Below are 23288 nucleotides of genomic sequence, written 5' to 3'. Positions count from 1 at the left end.
CCTGTGACACTTGGTTTAACCACAGTATTCGATTGCACTCCATTTTACTACGTTCCTCCCTGATTTTATCTGAATAATGCTCCCGACTCCCTTTTTTTTTTTTTTTTCTGGTTTTCCAATCAGTTCATATCCTATATTGCCCATAGAAAACATAGGCAAACCCCTGTATCACTTTGCTTATAGTATATATTGCTTTCTCCAAACAAGAGAGATCTTACAAATTCCTTAATTGAATGATGCCCCTAACTCCTGGCAGCCTGTGGGGACAAAGCATCAGTCCTGGCTTTATTAAATGCAAGGACAGATGAAACAGTTATACTGAGTTAAAAAAGGAATGGAAGGGTCTTACTGTGTGCATCTGCTCTGCACTTTACTGTGGAGTAGACTAATTAGTTCTGCAGTAAAGTCATAATCTACACGTGCACCAGTATTAGGGTACAGTAAACTAATTAACTGTGCTGTAGAGTAGTACTGCCGGGGACAAAACTATCTTATGTTGGGTTACTTTACTGCACTGAAATATGTGTAGACACTAACTGGGTATCCTTATTGTGCTTGATCAGCCCAGCCAGGTGGGGGTCTGCGCTGTCTCAAATTGCTGCTGTCCCAGGCCCAGGTGTGTACGCTGTACTCAGTAGCAGTTGACTCCAGCAGGAACAGCTCTGGAATTTATGGTGTCGCAATATTGTATGTGTAGATGCATCCATTATGTATCAGATTGATCTTCTGTAATTGTTTCATGTGTCCCCCATGGTAATTGGAACCTAAACTCTTGTAATTTAGCACTTGTTCCATTCAGGGTAAACTGCGTTGGTTTAGTTCTCATTTATTGCAGGATAGAGTAGACAAGGGTCCCCTCTGCCTTTAGCTTGGTGTAACTGTTTTGTCTCTACATGCACCTAAGTTAATAGTAAAACTCACGGTGCTTAAAATCACATTAGGACTTCACCTTCAATATCTAGAATTCTAATTCCTTCTACGGGATGATGCATTTTTAGATTACAGGACCATTTTACCACTGTGTATGCATGTGATTATCATCGCGTAGTAATCCTGTCTTATATATACTATAATGCATAATTATCATCACCCTTTTGAAACTGAACATAGTTTCAATCTTGATTGAAGCTACTAAGGCTTGGAGTGAAAGTTAATACCTAACTATCATTACGAGAGAACCAAACATTTTTTCTTTTTTATATTGTAGGATTGGATGCACAGTGAGCCTATTCTATATGAGGACAGAATTCAGAATCCATTAATTTTCTTTAGTTGTGAACATTTTTGTTTATATCCAGTTTAATCTTTGTAATTCAGTTGTAGTTGTGATAATGTATGCAATAAATATTTGATTCTATATTAAATTGCCTAATCATACTCTGATCAATAGGATAAGGAGGACAACACCTACTTCCCTTATACTATTTGTATTTGTAAGGCACTTAGATCTGCTGCTCTTTAGAGGCCCAGAGTACATTCCCCGTCATTGCTGTTGTGCCTAGTTAGTTCTGTAGGCTGGTGCGGAATGGGGGCATGACAAAGCAAATATTTCTGTTGCTGCAACTCAAATTTGGGGGCTGTTAACACCACCAGTGATGCTAATTGGAAGGGGGAGTGAGTTCACTTCTTACCTGCATTATAGATGGTTCCTGGTTAGGCAAGATATAAGGGAAAGACACTGGGACTCCATCCAATTTAGTGTAAGAATGCATGTGAGAAATTAGAGGAAATTGTTTATACAAATAGGAATTAGATTTTTTCCTTTCTGTTGGTTTTCCTTTATTTGTTTAAAATATAGACAGGCTTTTGCAATTGATTGCACTATAGGCGCTGCGTATTAATTTTGTTGATATTATTATAAAATAGCATATGATTTTAATTTGTCTTCCCTGAGAGTAAGAGGATAATTACTTTACTATTTTACTGAATGCGGGCATTATAATACATGGCCATAATGCAACAACACTTTTTGCTGCTTGTTGTGTATCACTATTTCCATCACAGAATTTTCCTTCCCCCTTGTTCCTCCAGTAGGAAGCGGGTGTCCTGTCTCCTCGTATCTTTCAGAGATAGCAAGGGAATTGGGGCCAGCTGAAGCAAGGAGAGGTTGAGAGAGAAGAGGAATATGAAATCAAAGAAGGAGCCTGAAGTGGGAGAGAGGTTAACTCAGCATTGGACAGAGGGGAAGAATTGATGGACTCGAGCTGGAATGGGATTTGCAGATCCTGGATCCATTTCTACTGCTTTTCCATTTTGACATGCTTCTCTTCATCTTCCTTCCAGCCCTTGTTCCCATGGTGTCAGGGCTGTTCTGGAGCGGGGGTGAATTGGAGCGACTGCCCCAGGCCCCGCACTTTGCGGGGCCCTGCAGAGCTGGGTGGATTGGCCACGGCTGCAGCGACTCCATGCTGCTGCTAGCTTCATGGCCAGCCAGTTGGCATCCCCCCCCCCCCCACCCCGCCACCCAGTCTGCTGCCAGCTTCCTTGCATCCGGGAGTGGGGCCCTGCACAAGCTGATTTGCCTCTGGCCCTGCACCCTGCTTAAGTTGTCTCTGCATGGTGTCACTACTTTCTTCACCAGATGTTCTGGCATCGCATTCTCTGTCCTATCTTTCCGTTCCCATTGTTGTTCCCAGTCTTCAGGAAAGCTGGAAGTGAATCCCTTTATCTCTACTGGGTTGTGATTGTGGTGCGATTTTTCAGATGGTGCAAACATTGTGAACGATTGCCCAATTAGATAATTTATGCTCCATGACATTGTAACAGGGCTGTCTTCTTTTTTCATACGGCATTTTAGGATTACAACATTCATAGATTAATATCGAAATGTGATAACCATTTGACTGCTTCAGGGGTAGCTGCATGGATTGGTTTTAGATCTCCATTAAATTATCTAATTGGGCAATCGTTCACAATGTGTTGCACCATCTGAAAAATCGCACCACAATCACAACCCAGATTCTCTTTAATTTTCCTTTTATGGAGTAGGTGCCCACATTTTCCATGAAGTGTCCAGACGCAATTCGGGGAGGACCAAATCTTTATCGGTGGGTCGAATCCTGGGTAGGGAATTGTAAGGTCGCTGACTATGTATTTCTGCGGCAAGTTGGTATTTGCCCACAGTTCCTTCCATTGTTCTTTGGTGCTCTAGTTATCATCATAGAGCTTCTTGGCGTATTTCCAGAAAGGTTCAAATCTAGAAAACCCTTCTGGTGGTGGCATACTGATGTCCTTGTTGATTGGGAGGTTTGGGTTACTGATAGCCTAATAGTATTCCCTCATATGTGTGGCTTGTAGCAGAGCTGTGGGGGAACAATGTTCTCTAGGACTGGAAGCCATGGCAATGGTGTACTTTTTAGCGTTCCTGATATAATTCACATAGCTGCATTTAACTGTGTATCAACACGCTTTGTGTGTGCACTTTTGTTCCAGACTTGGGAGCAATATTCTGCTGCAGAGAAAACAAGTCCTAAGGCAATCGGAAAGAGTGACCTTAGGGTATGGACAGGTGTTCATTTGTAGGTTAAAAAGTGTCTTGGCATTTAGTAGCACTACAAAAATATAGCATTACAATGACATACGGACATAAAAAACACTCCAAAGGTGAGCTCTCCAGTCACGGTGTGATAGTGAGAGAGCTCTTTGGTTTCCACTGCTGACAAGGGAGAAAGATCACTGACAGCCTGGCCTCTCCCATGCCAGAAGAGATGGAGAGAATTGTCAGCCCTCTGCTTTCCCTGTGGGGTAGGCTGGGCTTAAGAGAACTGCTCTCTATGACTCTCCAACACATCATTAGTGCTGCTCCTAGACCCCAGCTCTTTTCAGGGCTCTTACAGCAATGGTGTGATTTTTCCTAACCCTAATCTTTGCCCCCCAGCCTGAGGCCTGTCCACTGTGCTGTTAGCTGGGCAGCCACTGTAGCATGTCTGTTGGTCACAATGACTATGGCAGAGCTGCTGTTTCCTGGTTTGTCAATCAGTGACAGCTGTCACGGTCACACAATTTCAGCTGGTTCTTCTTGGATTCTTGACACACAATTGTATCTACCCTGGAGATCTTCAAAAGGAGACTGGCTGTGCAACTTGCTGTGGTTATTTGACTCCAGCAGTCTTTCCTGCCCAGAGCAAGCAGGCTGGACCTGATGATATCACAAGGTCCCTTCCAGCCCTAAGTGTCTGTGAATTGTGAGAATTACCACTTGCATTTTAAGAGCCCTTGCTCTTGCCAGGGTTCTAGAAGCAATAGTGGCAGTACCAGGGTCCCAGTAGGGTACCCTGAGAGCTTTTCACCAGACAGGCTGTCAGAGAGCCAGTTTCACTCCATGTCTCATTCCCCTTGGAGAGGGGGAAGGAGAGGCAGGGGCCTATGGGATGCTGGGGGTTTTTAGAGACCCCTATGTGTAATTGTACAGGTGCTACATGTATTGTTAAAAAACTGAAGTTCTGCCTTGAAAGAGGTGATATTTTGTAGCACTTTTGCCATCTTTGTAGTGCAACTGTTTGAAGAGCTGAATGCTTGCTTTTTGTTGTGCTATAAGGGCATATTTCTCTGTGGCCTCCATAGCTTTCCATGGCCTTAGTGTAATATAAAAAGCCTAATATGTGGCACTTCTGAGAGTAAGCCTTTATATTGATACATACTCAATAGGTGTGTGGACAGGCTGTGATGATGATCCACAACTGTACAACAGAGATGCAACCCTGTAGGAACTCTGAATGTAACTCCGGGTTTTGGGAATCGACTTGAAAGAACTGAAATTTCATAGAACTACAACAATTGTCCTACATCATTTTAAAGAGTTAGCATTACAGCTGATGAGAGAGAAGGCTACTACAGTGCAGATGCTGAATCAGAAGGTTGAGCAAAGCTCCACTGCTGCCCCTTGGCATGTGAGTAAAGATTCCTTCCTTTTCAGATAATGCAGGAACTCTCTAGTACACGGTCTGAATTTGGACTGTGTATTGGGTAGAGTATTTTGGCTTTGATTATTGTAAGCCCTGAAGTGCAAACATGATTCCTACTTAAGATCAGGTTAGTTTGCTTATGTTAGTGTGAACTTCAGAATCTTCAAGGATTTTTGTCTTTCATTTTAACATTTCCATATTTACTTTCTTCACTTGTATTGTATTAGCACCCACAGAGGAATTCTGATTAAAAGCTGGACAATGAAAGTGTTTTTTTTACTGCTGAAAATTGGCAGTGTACTTATCTTACCATAAGTCTGATTACAATTTTACATTGCTTTTCAGAAAACCACACTGGTTCCTTAACTAAGTTTGGAAGAGATTTCTGGTGAGGACTAAAGGGAAATATCTTCACTAAAATATTTCTTCTCTCTCTCTCTCTCTCTCTCTCTCTCTCTTTTTTCCCTCTCTTTGTACCAAAAAATCTAGCATACATAACTACATTCCCATGATGTTAAATGAACATGAATTTGACTTAAACCCCAGGCAGATAATTTCAGTCCTGGTTGCACAGCTTGGGAAGCCCTTTTTTTTTTTTTTTTTTTTATCCAAAAATTCATTTAAAATCTTTTTTACATTCAATTAAAAAATATACACCTTTCAAAAGCAGATTAAGTGAAGAAGATGGTGAAGGAAAGATTAAATTATTAGAGGGCAATAATCAGAATCTCAATAAAGACAGCACTGATTTGTGAGAACCTCAATCATGAAAAAAGATTTCTTCAAAATCAGCTATGAACTCTCTAAATTTCTGAAGTCAAATGCATATGTGAAATAAATGGTAGGTTCTGCAGACATCATAGGCATTAACCATTTAGTAAACTCTACATAGCTTATAGCAATCTGTTGAATAATATTAAGGGTATAAATACAGATACTTTGCACAGTCTGATAAAATTTTGAAAAATGAGAGTCCAAAAATGTGTGTACTCTCAGTAAATTTTAAATACATCTGTACACTGGGTATATTTATACATGCAAACTATCAAAAGAATGTAACAAGCAAATATGTTTTAATACAGTAATTCAAAATGAATAGCCTTACATGACTATCTTTGTACATCTATTTTAGAGAAACAATATAAATAGAAAAGAAAGTTGGAGTAAAAAAACAGCTTGTCCAACAGCTCTCCCAACTGTTGGTCCAGTTAAAAATATCACAGACAATTCTTTCACCTCAGGCATTTCCTGGACTACCATGATTATGACAACACTCCAGCTCTTTGAAATAAGTGCGTTTTATTTCTGACTTGATGGGAGTCATAATTTCACCTGTTCTGGAGGTTTAACATTCATTTTCGTTTCACAATGCTATATAAATCTCATTACTGGTGAGGGAAATTAAACAGCAATAGTACTGTAACAAGCTAATCAACATTTTATACAGATGACTTAAATTAATTTGCCCACTGTAATCCTGCCAGTTAAAATTCAGTATAATAGTTTGAAGCCTGCTTCTATTTTGAAAAGTTGTGTTTCATGAATAGAATATTTATATCCAGGACTTAAAAGAGCAGTAATTGAGATTAGAAAGATTGCCTTCTCTTTTTTGCTAGCTGTCAATGGGATTGTTGTTATATCTAATAGATGTTCTGTTTATATACAATAGAGAATTTAAGAGTTAACAAATGTTTGTGTCTGTCTGTTTGCATTCAAGTTGTTTAAAACTCTTAAATGCAGCAGCTTATGTATGTGCTTTCATATCAATTTCCCTTTCTTTGCTTGGAAAACCTAGAACCTGGCTGGCCTGTGGCACTGCCCGTCTGTCCCTCCTCTTGTTTTGTGTGGTCTCCTAGCTTGCCTTTCTAATGACCCGAGGAGACTGGAGGAAGTGACATCTAGCAGTAGTATTGTATGATCTCTCATAGGTTACAGAGTATGCAACAGAAATTGTTAAAGGAACTGTCAACATGATTATGGACCATTTTTGTTTCTTGCCTTAATGATCTCCTCCGCTCTCTAGCTGGCATAGGAGTGACCTTTCTCTTGCATTAACAAAATAAATGTTCTATACTTCTTATTTTGCTTTCACTTGAAGGAACCATGAATTCATGATGGTCATGGTCAAAAAGCTGCATAGCAAGGAGTCAAAGAAGTATGTCTACATAGAAAGCCATGGAGACAAGACCCTGAGTTACCTGTGAATGCAGGACACTATGTACCAGAATCTGTATAGTAAAATGCTGATGTACCTGAGCTAATTCTCCACGTGCTAGCTCTGAAATAGGAAGTTATATATATAGACATGTTAGGGCAGCCTTGTGCCCCAGCTGAATAGCACTGCTTAGATATTTCTGCATGGTGCTGCAATCTAGACATATCCAAGATAGCTATGTCTGTCTCCCTGTGCTATAGTTCCATTGTGTTTTAGGGAATTTGCTTGTTAGCAACATATTTTTGCTCAGGCTTTTCTCACTGTCTCACACTTGAGTCTCTAACTTGTAAATTGTCCACAACATTAAATCAATAGGTTTTCCCCTCATTCATTTTATTTTTAAAATCATCAGAACACTGGCTGTGTATTTTGAGGCGTGCCAATATTGAGGACAATAGTTGGTATTGATAGCTATACTAGAATCTTCCTTTCTTTATTCAAATGAGCAATTGCTTTCTGGTAAGTGAAAGTGCTTTTATGCATTAAGGGCCTATTTTAAAGGCAGTTGAAGTTAAAGGAAGTTTTGTCAATTGCAATGGGTTTTAGATTAAGCCCAAAGTGAAGAGCATATGACAGTATTATGCTGTGCCTGGAAATATTTATGAATGAGTTTAATAAATTTAAAATAAACTCATAATCAAATGTCACCGTGATGATGTGTGCATGTATTATTAAATAAGACTGTTGTCCAGTGATTCCTCTTTTTGCTCCTATTCCATCATTTTAATTTGGCTCTTACTACTTGTCATCTGAATTTACAAGCTCTATCAGCGTAGCTCTACATTTATGCAATTTAGCAAGAAACTTAACATGCTTATGGACAATGAAATCAGAACAGTGGTAATGCTAATACTGAGTGTAACATTGTCATAAGTTCTCCATTTTTATAGACCATTTATATCCAGAAGCTCAAGATCTTAAATATTACAACTAATAAAATTTGGACCTAGTGTTTTGTCAAGAAATTTTGAATTAATTCATCTGGGAGTTAACATGACTGCAACATTTTCTGTGGCAACTTGTTCTAATACCTGTGTAAGAAAGACACGTATCATTGTAGATAACAGCTTAGCTTTCTTCTGCTTTAAAAATATATGGAGTCATTGTTGTGAAAATACAATTACTCAAGATTTATGAGATTGTTTTTGATAAACCACTACTTTGATTCCCATGGACAGAAGCAGCTTTCTCAGCTTCCTGTTACACAGATGATGTTTTCTTTCAATAGGCAGCTTTATCCAAGTGATTCAATATGGTTCTGTTCTTTGTATTAATTTAACATGCCTGTACTGTTATTTTCTAGGAATTTCAACAGCCTTGTTTAAGTGACTTAGAAAATCTCATAGAAACACAGAAGTCTGAAATAAAGCTTTTGCAGAAAAAATTGAAAACAGCAAATCTTAATCTAGCAGAACATAATTTTTGCAGCACAGATATCCTGGATAGCAGCATAAAGACTGGAAGAAAGTATGAGGTATGATAGTTCTATTGTCTTGTGTATTTGTGTCAGAATGAGACTGGTAAAGACAAACCATTTTTGCTCAAGGGTCCAGACAATAACAGTTTTAATAACTGTTGATGCTGCTTATAATTCTGGAAGCTTGTTCGAAGGGTGTTTATATTTTCTGCCAAAGACTTGTTAAAATAACTGTTGGGAGTAGAAAGTTTTACCTTATTAAACACTGAATAAAGGATCCTTAATTTAGTGAAATTAAATAAAGGCTGAATTTTTTGTTGATTTCTTAAAATGAATATTTATTAAGTTTGTGCTGTTTATTTAGGATGCCCATCCTTTCCTAAACTGGAAATATAAGGAACATGAAAAGTTTATTTTGAGTTTATTAATACAGCAGAAAGTGTGCATTTTTTTTTAAATATGGTTTGTTGTTATTTTCCACAACAAGTTTTAGTTAGTAGTCTTAATATTCTAACATTATGAATAGCAGTGCACTGATTCTTTGAAGATTGCTTGTTTAATTTATGTTCCTATTTAAAGACACTATCGTTACTATTATTTGTTAATGAAATAGATATGAAAATAATTCTAACGCTTGAATATTCATATATGGGATTAGCATAACTTTGTGCAGCAGGCTATCCGTCACTAGCTTTTTGTTCTAGAATTTTATTCTTGAAGTTCTGTAGAACACATGAAGTTGATGTGGGGTTCATCTAATCACAGATCTATCAAATAGAAAATTCCCCATTCATCTTGCCTCTCCAGAGGTAACAATGGGGTATGACATTCACAAGTAACAATGGGATATGGCATCTTGTTTTCTGAAAGATCTTCCCTTTTTCTTGCTCCCAAGAATCTACTAACTAGCATCTGGAGTGGTCAGGCCTGCCTCATTATTTTACACTATATATTATGCCAAAGAAAAAATATATTTTCAGAGCTCTTGTTCATGGGCAGTTAAGACTTTAAATTTTGCTATCCAGTAGGAAAACATGATTGTTTCAGTTTCATAAATAGGGGCTCTTTCTCATACTTATGTTAATGTTGCTGTGCTTGCATAACAACTTCTTCTTGTGCTTTCCTTTAAGAGTGCTAAGCCAACCTTTTTCATTGTATTTTGCTTTTATTGTGTCTGACTTTCTTTTGTGATATGAATAGACTTTTCCTTGCTTTTCATATTAATGAGAAATCTGAGGGCACCCCCAATATGAGCCAGAGGGGGAAATGTAATTATTGGAAATTTAAGTGAAAATTGTAATACCTAAATAAAACCACAATAAATGTCCCTCTGTTTTGAAATCTAGATCTAATCATACAGCGCACCACTACTTTGGTTCTTCACTACTGGTACTGCCTGCAGTTCTCAATGATTGCTAAGTATGGTTCTGCTCACAAAATAAGCTTTATCGCCTCTTTCCATTAAGTTACTAAAGAATAGACAGAGAGGCCTACGAAGCATCTACCTTTAGGATACCGTGACGGTGACCATATTTTAAAAAACAAAACCAGAATGCTTCCATTGTGAAACTTATTTTCAGGGTTACATTGTAGTAATAATAATAATAATAAAGTACCCATTCTAATGAAATGTAGTGGCATTGCTACTGCCAGTGTCTGACTAAACAGCAGTATTTGTTTCTCAGAATGAAAGCATTTTTCAGTTAACTGGTTATTTTGAATGAACTTATGAAACAGAAAAGTTACTAAGTTTCATTTTGAGGAAAATGCAATATATATCTTCCAAAAGACTGGATACTGAGCTTTATTTTCACTGCAAACACTGTTCATGACACTGAAGTGCCATTCCACTGTACCATGTTTCCTCCTTGGCCATGTACAGGTGCTGTGTATCTACATGGACAATTACCATTCTCCCAGTAGAAACCTATGAGTGTTGAAGTGTTCACTCAATTCCTCCTGGAGGAAACATGGGCCTTCTTGGGAGAGAGATCTTCTAAGTATCAAGCTAGAAGATCTCCCTTGCAAGAGTGAACACTTGTACACTCCCCTCCTAGCCTGTCCAGGTGAGGAGTGAAGCAGCAAGGGAATGCTCTCTGCCCTTCCCTAGACCTGGAATTGCCCAGTTGAGGGAGCAGGCAGGGGGAATTGCTGTACTGCACCAGTCTCCTCACAGACCTGGTGTAAAGCAGAGAAGGTCATCGATTTCCCCGGACTACAATTGGTGGAGGATGGGAAGATTGGAGCAGCTGGTTTGGTGAAGGCGATGAGCCCAGGGGAGCGAGTGCAGCTGCAGGTTGAACACTCCATCTCCCAGAAAGATTGCTTCCATTGTTAATTTCTCAGAATTTGGATGGGACTTCCTATTCTCTCATTTTCCAGGTTCTATGTAAAGTGGTCTAGCAGCTTGTCATTTTGTACAGTGCCAATTTTTTTTATATCATAAGAGCTCTTTTTGGAACTAAAGTAGCAATACCATGTGAATGATGACTTCTGTGGCCTGATGAATCTGACATATAAATGCTCAGTGATCGCCTCAGTAACAGTGGTATGAATTTTCTGTAGCTCTCCCCCTAAATATGCCCAAATATTTCCTACTTAAAGTGTGCCATCCGTGAAGGCGTTTGGGCAGAAAGACCAAGATTAGCTTTCCTTACAAAGAGTTCCACCGTAGCATTTTTCTAGCTTGTATAAAGTCTCAAGTGATTTGAGATTCCTCTTTGAAAGGGATGTGAGAATTAACTCTCAATGTTGATAAAGTTCACATTTAAATATAGTGTCTCCACAAATGGACCTTTCTTACTCCCTTGAGAAACAAAACCAAACCTGGACTGTGAGAGCTTCTGGCTTGGTTTCCGTGGTTTCTGTTGGTAATGTATTCCAAATGTTCCAAATCTTATTATATTTTCTGCTTGCTGCCTTTAGTGAGTGGTCTGACACTTTATTTTTTTTCTCTGAAGAAATGCATTGCTTGGATTTGTTTCTGTTTTTTGCCTTCCATTGAAACAATGGATGTAGGGCACCTGTTAGTCTTTAAACCTGTCTCATTGTTGTGCTTGATGTTAAACTGATGTCTAGCTTTGAGGTCAGGAAGAAATCCACCCCCCCCCCCCCCCAAGTCATATTGACAAGGGTAATGGAATTTTTGCTGTTCTCTGTAGCATGGGCTAGGATTGCCTGAACTTCTTTCCTGCTTTTTACTTGATAGTATATTGTAAGGCTTGGGTTTATTTTTTGGGTTTGTGCTTTGTGGCAGAGGTGTGTGAGAAGGTTGGAATGGATGACTGTGGGCTGTTTTTGACAAGTCACTTTTTTTAATGCAGGGAACTTAATTTAATGGCCTGGAAGGCCCTTTTGGTCCTATATTTCTGTGACTGTTAGTTGAGTGCCAACTGTACATCTGAAGTAGGTTGGAGTTGCCCCAGAGACTTCAGGAAATGCTTGCCTTAGTGGGTCTTTTTGGTGCTTTTCTCTAATACCTGATTGATTGAATCAGCTTTAGATAAGTGCCAAAAGCCCCGCTGAAGCATCTGATCTAGACAGATGCTTCAGAGTCAAGTCAAAGTAACGCGCTGCTTCTTCTGGTTAAGCATAGGGTTGTTTTTTTTTAATGTCTGCAAGCATTCAATGTCTTTACATGAGCAGCAGATGAACAGTAGGCACATATATGTAAGTTATCAGCTCTAAAGGTCTCAGATCCACAAGAAGGCTACCCACATGAAACAGCTTGTCATAGTTTCCATACATTACTGCAATGTTTCATTTTTCTGTTGCAGAACTCATTGCATTTGTTCCTGTTTCTCATGTTACTTAGCATATTCTTTTGTGGACATGCTTCTTCTGTTACCCTCTCCTGATTCAGGCTGATCTTTCTTACTGCTCAAAGAACAAGATAATTTTTAACCATATAAAAATGTTTGGAACTAAAGAAACCAAATTTGGATTTTTGCACAATTTGTTTTTAAATTTCGGTGTAATTTAAGGATTGATTTGCAAGTTAAACTGCCAAAACCTGGCAGCGGCACAAGAAGTGGCTCAGTTCACTGTTGTAAGGCACATATTACAGAAACCATCTCCCTCTTGGAATCAAATTGAGTTTTGCAGCAGCTCCAGGCAATCAAATTACAGTATATTTTACTACACGGTTTCCTCTAGCTTGGCTGCAAAATTAAACAGTTTGCCTCTTTGGCAAAGATTGCCTTTGAACTACCTGACTGCACTGAGAAGCCCAGACCTAGCTTCTCTCCACTGACCTCTGATCGGATTACTATCAAATAACAACATATTCGACCTAATGCAAGGCAAGGCATTTATTACTGGTTCCACCAAATGTTTTAACGACTGTTATCAGTTAGGATAGTTCTCCAGTCTTTGTGTATCCTGACCCTATCTTGCAACAAGAAATGGTCACAACCATGTCCCATCTTTACATATAAAGGTAGAGAATAGTCTTCTCCTGGGTGTATCAGGGTCACCTTTCATTAGCATTTCAGTTCAGTTGCACTTGCTTCTCCCTATCAGTGAAGTAGTTCAGTTCTCTTTCCAGTTCTTCTCAGACCTTTTCACTCCTTTTCCTTCTCACTGGCAGTTTAGTGTAGCTGTGACCAGACAGGCTACCTCCTCTCTTGTTGCCCTTGTCTGTGAGCAGCTAACCTGGTACTTTTGTCTCCTTGTTCCATCCTTGTGGAAAGTTACAGTTTCCTAACCTGTAAATACCTGTCAAGGTGACATAAGACTTGAACTCACTGCTTTCTGAAAATTAAGTAGTTTTTAACCCTGTAATACTTATTCTTTAATATGGCAGATTCACATAGGCATGTGGTAACTATGAACTATGATAGACATGGTTTATAATTAGTGTATTGACTGAATCTTAAAGCCAAGATTTTCAAAAGTGACTGATTTTGTGTGCAGATTTCTTTATAGGGGAATGATTTTGCACAATTATGTTACCCGTTTAATATAAATCAGATGAGACATCCAGTAAGTAAAGTATACAAAATGTATACTCCTTTCGAAAATCTTGCCCAAAAATGTTGGAAAAACATATTGACTAATTATTTTCAACATATATGTATATAATATGGAATCAAGCCAAAATAGATAACTTTTTTTTTAAATATCTTAAATATTAATGGAATAATCATCTCATAGCTCCAGTTTATTTTCTATCCATACAAAAACTACTGAAAGCACATGGAATATATGGCATTCTGCATCAGAGTGTTGACTTTTAGATTTGGGCATTGTAACACTTCAAACTTTAGAAATTTTATATAGACAAATACAATAATGGTGGAATTCTTTCTGGTGTAAGGAGAAAGTAAAGATATAGAAATGCCATAATTTTGCTCTTTCTTTTCTGATTTTTCTTTATCCAAACTTAGATTATCATCATTTCACATACAAATTATTTGGCCATACTTAAAATTTGGACTAAATATGTACAAATAAACATCTATTTTTTTTCCTTTAAAATTCTGTGCATTTGTGTTTAAGCAAAATAATGGGTTATAATATTTTAAAATATTTATTTACTTCATGCTTTCAGACAATGGCCAAAGAAAGATGTGAAGAGTTTTTTAATTATGTCATAATGTCTGCAAAGTTTATAAGATAATGTATTATTGAAATCTTTAGTAACTAAGAACAACTTCATCCAACTCCTTGGTATAGATCACTTATTTATTCTATCAAATAAAAATGGTAATATCTAAAAATAAGGACAGCATTGGTTCATAGTCTTTATGAGATTACATGGGTTTAAAATAGTAACAATGAATAGTGATAATAAAAACAACCTCTTGCTATTCCTTGTTGTTGATGTTTAGAAATCTTGATGATTTTATTAGGTGTTAAGCTGTGATTCAGTGTTTCACTGCCCTTTAGCCAAAGTTATTCAAAATATCAGTAAGCCTAATCTGAAGAGGTCTTTATTTCTTTGATGTAAGGACGCATGACAGTAAGAACAAGAATGCTGCCCAGTTTAAATGTTACTTTCACATTTTCTTTCTCCAGATTGCTATATGAAACTGTACATAATATAAACACATTCTTGTCTCTAGTTAGCCACATTATAGTTAATGACCATATGGTCATTATGGTATAAGATCTACTGTCTGTTGTATTTATATTCCTCAAGCATATTGTTCCTTCAACTTCACAGTGTGTTAAACTATTTCAAAGGGAAAAAAATCGTTTCCCTCCTGTTTCTGGTTGTCCTATCAAGTGTAACCTTGGACCCTTATAGAGCAATTAGACCAGCCTCTATCCCCTCCTTTGTAATGAGGTTTCTTGCATTTCTGAGTCTATAACCCTTTAGTCTTCCCTAATGGGACATCATTATTCTGAAAGAAACAATGTAAATGTAAATGAATATTCTCATTAACGAGTCACAGAGAAACCTTTAGTGGTAGCGCTGTGGTAATTCTGCTTGTTATTTCTCTGGTATTCCATGCAGGATTTTTTTTATAATTCATTATTAGTATTCAAAATTACTTGTTCTTTAATTCTGCATGTCTTTCATAATCTAGTGTTCCAACTAGTTCAACCATGTCCTTGTTTTATTCTCCAGGAACCACCTGTGAAACGTTCAAGGTCTCTGTCCCCAAAGAGCTTTTTTAGAGAGTCAGAGGGGCTAAGAAAGCTTAAAATAGCTGAAAGGAAGATTGAAAACTTAGAGAAGACACTACAGCTAAAGGTGAACATTAAAAGAAAATCTTTCTAGCTGCAAACTTGCATAGATAAAAATATACCAAAATATTTTTTTTAAAATTCAGAATGTACACATTGTTATAGATTATAACTGTATTAGCATAAAGAAGTGTTCTCTAATAGTCTTTGTTTAAATTTTTTAACTGACTACAATAAATCACACACTGGTATGTTTGAGGCCTCATACAGCATTTAAAATATATCAACATTGCATACCAATTTGACAAATTTTCAAACTGTAAAAGTGTGAAACATGAAAAGCTTGCATGGTTTTAGAAATGAATTGAAGCTGAAAATACAAAAAATATATTTTGCAAGCCAATATTTTACAATGCCTAAAAATCTACACAAATCAATGATTTTCAGTAGAGTTGCTTAAGAACTGATTCTGCTCCTGTTGAAGTTGATTGATTGTCTGTCTGTCTGTCTCAGAAAAAGTAAGTAACCTAAGCTGGAACAAATTTGTGATAAAACACTTCATTATTGCTGCATTGTTTGTCCTGGACTTTCTCAAGCTGTTCCAGAGCATAGAGTTCAGTGATCTCAAATATCTGAAAGCTAAGAAATGAAGTTGCGGTATTTCAAATTTAAATCTAAGGAAGCTAGCGAATATAGAATTGGACATTGAAATAACCATTGGGAATTATCTGTATGTGTTCTAGTTAGGTGGCTGAGGGTTAGTGCTTCTGGAGGGGCTGGACATGTTCAAATCAGCAGGTCCAGATGCTCTCCACCCCACGGTGTTGAGGGAGCTAGCAGGGGTTATTGCAGGGCCCTTGGCACAGCTTTGAGTGCTCATGGTGCTTGGGCCAGGTGCCAGATGATTGGAAGATGGCCAATGTGGTCCCCATCTTTAAAAAAGGGAGGAGGGAGGACTTGGGCAACTATAAGCCCGTCAGTCTTACCTCAATCCTGGGGAAACTCTTTGAGAAGATCATCAAGGAGTACATCTGTGATGGGCCGGCATTGGGGATGATGCTCAAGGGTAACCAGCACGGTTTCATTAGGGGCAGGTCATGTCAGACCAACCTGATTGCCTTTTACAATCAGGTCACAAAAACATTGGATGCAGGTGTTGCCGTAGATTTAGTCTTTCTGGACTTCAGCAAGGCCTTTGACACTGTTGAGCACCCTATCCTCATTAAAAAACTGGCGACTGTGGCATTGATGCCTACACAGTCAGATGGATTGCAAATTGGCTGAAGGGTCGTACTCAGAGGGTGGTGGTGGATGGGTCATATTCGACCTGGGGGGAAGTGGGCAGCGGAGTCCCCCAAGGCTCGGTCCTTGGGCCTGCACTGTTCAATTTCTTTATCAGCGATTTGGACGATGGGGTGAAAAGCAACCTATTTAAATTTGCTGATGATACCAAAATTTGGGGTGAGGTGGGCATGCTAGTAGGGAGGGAAAGACTGCAGCAGGACCTGGATAGGTTGCAGGGGTGGGCTAACAAAAACAGGATGTATTTCAATACTGACAAGTGCAGGGTGCTGCACTTGGGCAGTAGTAACCAGCAGCACACTTATAAGATGAGAAACTCCCTTCTTGAGAGCACGGAGGCAGAAAGGGATCTTGGAGTCGTTATTGACTCCAAGATGAACATGGGCAGACAATACAAGGTTACGGTCAGCAGGGCTAACTGGGCCTTATTGTTCATCCACAAGTGCATCTCAAGTAGGGCCAAGGAGGTGATCCTCCCCCTCTACGCGACACTGGTCAGGCCACAGCTGGAGTACTGTGTCCAGTTCTGGGCACCCCACTTCAAGAGGTATGTAGACAACATTGAGAGGGTCCAGAGGAGGGCCACCCACGTGATCTGGGGACAGCAGGGCAGACCCTACAATGAGAGGCACCTGAACCGGTTCAGCCTTCACAAGAGAAGGCTGAGGGGGGACCTAGTGACCATCTATAAACTCACCAGAGCAGACCAGAGGGGGTTGGAGGAGACCTTGTTTCCCCTAGCGCCCCCCGGGATAACAAGGAATAACGGCTAAGTTGTTGGAGAATAGGTTTAGATTAGACATCCGTAAGAACAACTTCACAGTTAGGGCGGCTAGGATTTGGAACCAACTTCCAAGAGAAGTGGTGCTGGCTCCTACCCTGGGGGTCTTTTAAGAAGAGGCTTGCTGCCTACCTGGCTGGGGTCATTTGAGCCCAGTTTTCCTCCTGACCAGGCAGGGGGCCGGACTTAAAGATCTACACGGTCCCTTCCGACCCTTCTTCTACAATGGCAGCCAATGGTGCAGGAGATGACTAGGTAACATGAGAGAATGGTGCTGCAGGAATTTAAAGATGCAAAACAGAGCACTACAGAGTTAGAGAATGGGCATGTGGCTAGCTCAAAATTGGTGGGTGGCGAGACAGACGAAGGAAGCACCATGGTTATCTTAACTGTGATAGGTTTGACTATGTGGCTAGGGACAGACCTTACACACAAACCGGTTTGAGTGATCAGAAACTGGTTTAAACCTGTAACAGAACAGATGTTCAGTGCACATAAGCCAATCTGAAAATGTCTGAAACTGGTTTGAGATAAGTCTGATACTACATTCAACCAGGTTTAACTGATCTGCGTCAAACTGGTTTATGCAATGTCTGCCCCAGACCCCTTTCTGGTTTAAGATAAACCAGAGTCCCCCAGCATCCTGGCCTGCTCTCTGGCTGGGCAGGGCTCTCTGTTCCACAGCAGGGCTGTTCCCTCCCCTCTGTTCCCTGGTTGGAGCTCTAGCAGAGACTGCAGGTACAGCAGGGTCTGTCTGGCTTCCCCCTTCCCTACCCCACCCCCCTTGCTGTTCGCTGCTCAGGCAGGAATCCCCCCCCCCTTCTATCTCCCACAGCACAGACCCCAGCCCCATGGACCCTATCCATGTGGTATGCTAGCTAATGCCACGGGGTGTCTGTGCATATGGGTCTCCAATTTCACTGGGACAGGCAGACAGAGTTTGAACTAATAGAGAGAGGCTATTGTTTTGCTGATGGGGTGATAAACAATCAACCTCCTGCTGGCTTGCTTGCCTCTCAGTTTGCTGCAGACAGTATGGAGAAGCAGAGAGGGAGATTAAAAAGCTCTGTATCATCAACAGATGCATGCACTGTACAACCCCCTTGCCTCAGAATGCTAGCAAGGGTCTGGGGTCTGGCAACGTTCCTGCCCCTTGAGCAGTGAGAGGAGAAAAGCCTGGGATTGTGCAGGCAGACCTCCCTAATTGGAATGTCCTGCCAGGGCCTGGCCATGCCCCTTTCAGCTCAGAAATGCATAAGAGAAGGGAGGGCTGCTCTAGCACCCCCCAGCTTCTGGCCTGAGCCACTGCAGGCAAGTCTGAATTTTTTCAGTTCAGAGAGTATGTCTGTCTGGTTACTAACCAGTTCAGCATAGCTAGGTTAGACTAACCTGCAATGGTTGAATCATTTCAGGCTCAGGCTTCTTGAATGTCTGTCCCTAGCCTATAAGAACTGTGAAGTGTTTTAGTTGGAGTATCCATTAAAGGCAGAGCTGTGATTATGATATGAGGAAATCTGGGGATTCAGTGATTGAGATGAAGAAATCAGTTGGACCCTTGTCTTTTCTGCTTGTTCAAACTTCACCACAGGTGTGATTGAAAGAAAGCTGTGCTATGTTTACCTTAAGGGATCCAGTGTGCTTCATTTCAGGGCTGTGTTTTGTAGAGTGAATCAGCAATGGGGCATGGGACTCTCCTTGCCATGGGGATTGTCAAAAGTGAGGTGGACTGTAAGGCCTCCTGGCACATTATGGTTTGTTACATTTATGGTGTGATTAGCATGTTAATCATTACATAAGTGTCAATAGTGCCACACATTCCCCCAATTTAAGGCACCATAAAATGGCCAACCAGCCACAAATATATTCCATATATGATGTAAAACATTTTTGTGACTAGTTTGTATAGCACCTTAAATTGAACATATGACAGGTCCACATACCAGGGTTGTTTTAGGCCCAGGGCCAAGGATCAGCTAATTTGTCAGAATCGGCCCCCAACAGCCTCAGGTCTCCAGCTATCTCAGAGCTGCCCTGAGTCGGTGCTGAGAATAAGCTATGCAGGGCTGCTCTTTCTGCTGGGAACTCTTGATCCCTCATGTTTGGCACGCCAGCAGGGCTGTCAGGTCCAGGGGTTTAAATCCATCCCCCCCCTTGGCTTTGCCTGCCAGGTTCCTTTTGTTTCCTGCAACTCATAGCAAGGCTGGTGGCAGTTGTGTAATGCAGATCTGTCCCTGATTCCCATAATTGTGTATTCTGCCATGCGTGTGTGGAATGCCAGAAGGCATGATTGTTGGAATCAGGGATCCAATCCCATTGCACGATCATTTGAACATCTGTCAACAGCATAAGTGAAAGTAGGTAAATAGCCATAGAATATTGTGGACGAGAGCAAATTGCCTATATAAGTTCAAGGCAATATAAAATGTAGCAAGTCTGGGGGTTGTCCCTGGGGAATCTACTCAGGGTTAGAATGTAGATTAAGCAATGGTAATGCCTATTTGGTTCAGCTTACCAGCTTGCCGCTGAGCATGTGGGGGCACCCCTTGCACCCCCCCAGCTTGGCAATCGGCCATGGGGGGGATTCCCCCCCAGACCCAGGAGGCACCAGTCGCTGAGCCGGGGGGGTCCCCCGCGCACTCCATGGTAGGCCCGGAAATGGATCGGAAGTACTTCTGGTCCACTTCTGGGTCCACCCCTTTTCCCCCTGCACTCCTGTGGGATGCTTCAGCCGCCCCACTATCTCAGCGTTCACAAGCCACACCTGGTACCTTGAGATACATAGAAGAAACATATAAAGCTGTATCTTGTGCTGAATCGTTGAATCTCTCTGAATCTAATCGGAGGCTTCTGATTCGATTTGGAGAGATTAATGGGTCTCCTGATTCAATTCAGATTCGGAGATTCATCTGTCGAATTGGGCCGAATCTCCTCCGAATCGAATCCATGACCAAAGGTTCGCACAGCACTACTAACTATTCTATACCCTGCTGGACTTTATCCTGCCCTACAGGCACTACTCCTGTATTCTATGCCAATTTTGGCTGTATGGGCTCTATCCTTGCCTTACGACACTGAATCACCTTGGGGCATTTATGGTGGTCTCCAGCCTCCCTCATTGCTACACTCATGTCTCATGTCTTTGCTGGACCCTCTGGACTGGCATTAACTTTCAGTCACTTGGGTCCCTGGCCTCTCTCTCAGCTTCAGCTCGCTCAGCCTCCTTGGCCTCTTTTACACTGGGTTTCCTTGCCCTTTCATCTCTGGCTGCTGGTCCCCTGACTCCTTTGCAGGGCTGCTCACTCTGTCCCTGAATTGGCTTTGGCCTACACAACCCACAAGGTCCTAGCTCTTTGTAGGGTTCTAGTCTCACATCAGCCTCTAATAGTAGGGAGTCAGTGGTGAGTTCAGAGTTGATTGAAGAGGCCAGTGCAAGATCTGCATGTTTACTGCAGACATGGCAAACAGTTCCAGGAGGAAGGAGTTGATTCTGGTGATGCCAGGTCACAGCACTTTTCCTTCATCTCTCTCGCCTATCTGCCTTCATAGTGAGGCAATTGTACTCAAAATGGTTAATGCCTTATATCTGACAGCATCACTGGGAACAATTCAGTGCTTGAGTCTTAAGTATTAATGTTAATAACACATTTCTTCAGATTGGCCTTCAAGGTGTCCTTGAACCTCTTCTTTTGCCCACCTATAGGGCAGTGACCATTGGTGAGTTAGCAGTATAGGACCTGTCTTAGGAGCTGGTTGTCAAGTATCCTTATGACATGTCCTGTCCAGCAGAACTAGTACTGTATAAATGTGGTTTCAATGCTGGTGGCCTTTGCTTGAGCCAGAAGCTGGCATTCATTATTCTGTCCTAATTGATATGGAGGATTTCCCAAAGACATCATCAGTAGTAACATTTTGAGGCTTTCCAGTGTTCCTGATAGGTTGTCCAAGTTTCCCATGCATATAAATAGAGTATGGGTGACAGCCGTGTGGTAGACAAGAAATTTCCCTTGGTTCCTGATGTCACGTTCATTAAAGATACATTTTTGGAGATGTACTGAGAAAGCACTGAAAGATTTTATTTGATATTCAATATTGCCATCTTTGTTTACTTTTTGGGAAAGGTGATTGCCCAACTAGGGGAAATGCTCAATATTCTCCAGGAACTGCACTCTAATTGTAATATATGGCATAGTAGTTGGTTTGTTTGGGATAGGTTGGTAAAGCATCTTGGTTTTCATAAAGTTGACAGTCCAAGAATTTCATGTGCTTCACAGAAGCAGTCAGGAGTGACCTGGAACTCTTCAGTTGAGCGAGCACATATGACACAATCATCAGCGTACTGAAGATCAGTAATAGACGTGTTGGTTATCTTGGATTTGGAACAAAATTGGTTGAAGTTAAAGAGATTCCTATCCATGCAATACTGGATACTGACTCTAGGTGGAAGTCTGTCAGCAAGGAGATGTGGAATAGCTGCAATACCACCCCTGCAGCCATAACGCAAAACCTCCAGTTTAAGAGCCTATAATAATCAAAAGCTGAAACAGGATCAGTTGGGGCTGGGTGGTTCTCACCAGGCTCTCCCCAACTCCTACCCTTTTCTTCTGGCATTTCCTACTCAATTGATTCAAAAGAGTACTTGATTTTCCAGGCAGACAAGGTTCTTTGGGTAAATGTGGTCTCTTTTATTAGACCAACTAAATAATTGGAAAAATTGTTCTTCAATAGGTATGAGACAAGTAGGTGGGGTAAGGGGGAATGTTGACCTGGTGATAGAACATAGCTGGTAAAATGTAGAGAAGTTACCTGAGGTTATCAGATGGCAGGTAGGGTATAATATGACATAAATCCAATGTTTTGAACCATTTGGAGGCCGATTTAAGCCATCGTAACAAGCTTGTATATCTGTTTGCTTCAGTCTTAGACTATGTTTAAACTAAGTGTGATGCGTGTCCATATTCTGTGTTACAGTGCTCATGGCTCGGTTCCTTGAGTCATGGTGACAATTTGTGAGTGTGTTTTCTGTTTTGTATTGTGGGTTTGTCTTGTTCTGCAATAATTTTGGTGCACATTTGTCCAGAGAAACTGACTTTTTTTTTTTTAACAGTGCTTTCACTTTTGCTTTCCCAGAGGAACTGCGCATGACGTATACTAGCTAAGATAAATGTCATGCAATCAAGACCAGTTGGGGAATGATCAGAGTTGTGGTTTATACCACGAAGACGCAGTAAATTGCTGATAGAATCTGTGCATTTTATGATATATCCCTAGCAAAGGATAATCCTGAAAGAAGTACTTTTTAGTCAGAATGGAGGCAAAAAGCTATAGACATCTCTCTGCAGCATAGGTTTGAAGCACTGCATTTTTCTCAAATTATATGTATTGGGGGGATTGGTTTCTTTTATGGAAGTGAATGTGTTCTGGCAAGGAAGGTGGGATTGGGTAGGGGAACGGGGAGCTGGATGGGGTGAGGTGGATTGCTTTTGTATTTTGTGGGGGAGGGAGGGTTCCATAGGGGGAGTTGGTTTTGTTGTATCTTCTTATTTTACTGTTTTATTTTGTTTCTACAATTTTAAAATCTTGTTTTACAAGCTGCCCTGAGCCTTTTTTTAGGAAAGGTAAATCTACTAAATGGATATGATGTTCTCAACTAAGGGGAACACTCCAAAGAGGTGAATACAGTTGGAAACAATAGCTTTATGCCTACCTAGATATAAGAACTGTAATCAAGATTATTAGGTGAAGCTGTGCATAATCTGTCATTTTCCACTGCTGGTACTTGAAAATCTATGAAAGCCACTAAACATGATCAATCTCATCTTCTCATTCTAGCTGTAGACCTATGTGGTTGTTCACATCTTGCCTGTTTTCTAGTCAGAGGGTCAGGACCTTTTCAGCTCCCAACACCCAGGAAGGATAGGGGGAAAGACCCTATTGACCTGGTTTCTACATGGGGAAACAAGGGAGAGAGGCTCAGTCGTCCTTCAGATGGATGAAGCACCTCTCTAAATCCTAGCACATAGAGGGGAAAAGAGAGAT

At 40.5% G+C, this 23288-nt stretch overlaps 1 protein-coding gene across 8 annotated transcripts in view; it reads left to right on the top strand.

The window, feature by feature from the left end:
- The window catches only part of CNTLN (centlein), a 369536-nt gene that overhangs the window by 159725 nt on the left and 186523 nt on the right, over positions 1-23288 (top strand). For 5 of the 8 annotated variants that reach the window (XR_009460954.1, XM_059724696.1, XM_014604856.3 and 2 more), the window contains 2 exons: positions 8423-8593; positions 15111-15236. The exons of 1 other annotated variant lie outside the window; for it this stretch is intronic. Coding sequence is in view for 6 of the 7 variants with exons in the window: in XM_059724696.1 (XP_059580679.1) it covers positions 8423-8593; positions 15111-15236 (297 nt within the window). In the remaining variant the exon portion in view is untranslated. The remainder of the gene's footprint in view (positions 1-8422; positions 8594-15110; positions 15237-23288) is intronic. 2 more of the 8 variants (XM_059724692.1, XM_059724691.1) reach the window with 2 other exon arrangements.

This window comes from Alligator mississippiensis, chromosome 3 (genome assembly GCF_030867095.1).
Source record: "Alligator mississippiensis isolate rAllMis1 chromosome 3, rAllMis1, whole genome shotgun sequence".
Lineage (NCBI taxonomy): Eukaryota > Metazoa > Chordata > Crocodylia > Alligatoridae > Alligator > Alligator mississippiensis.
Note: the sequence above shows the minus strand (reverse complement) of the source record. Positions and strands in the feature narration are given on the sequence as shown.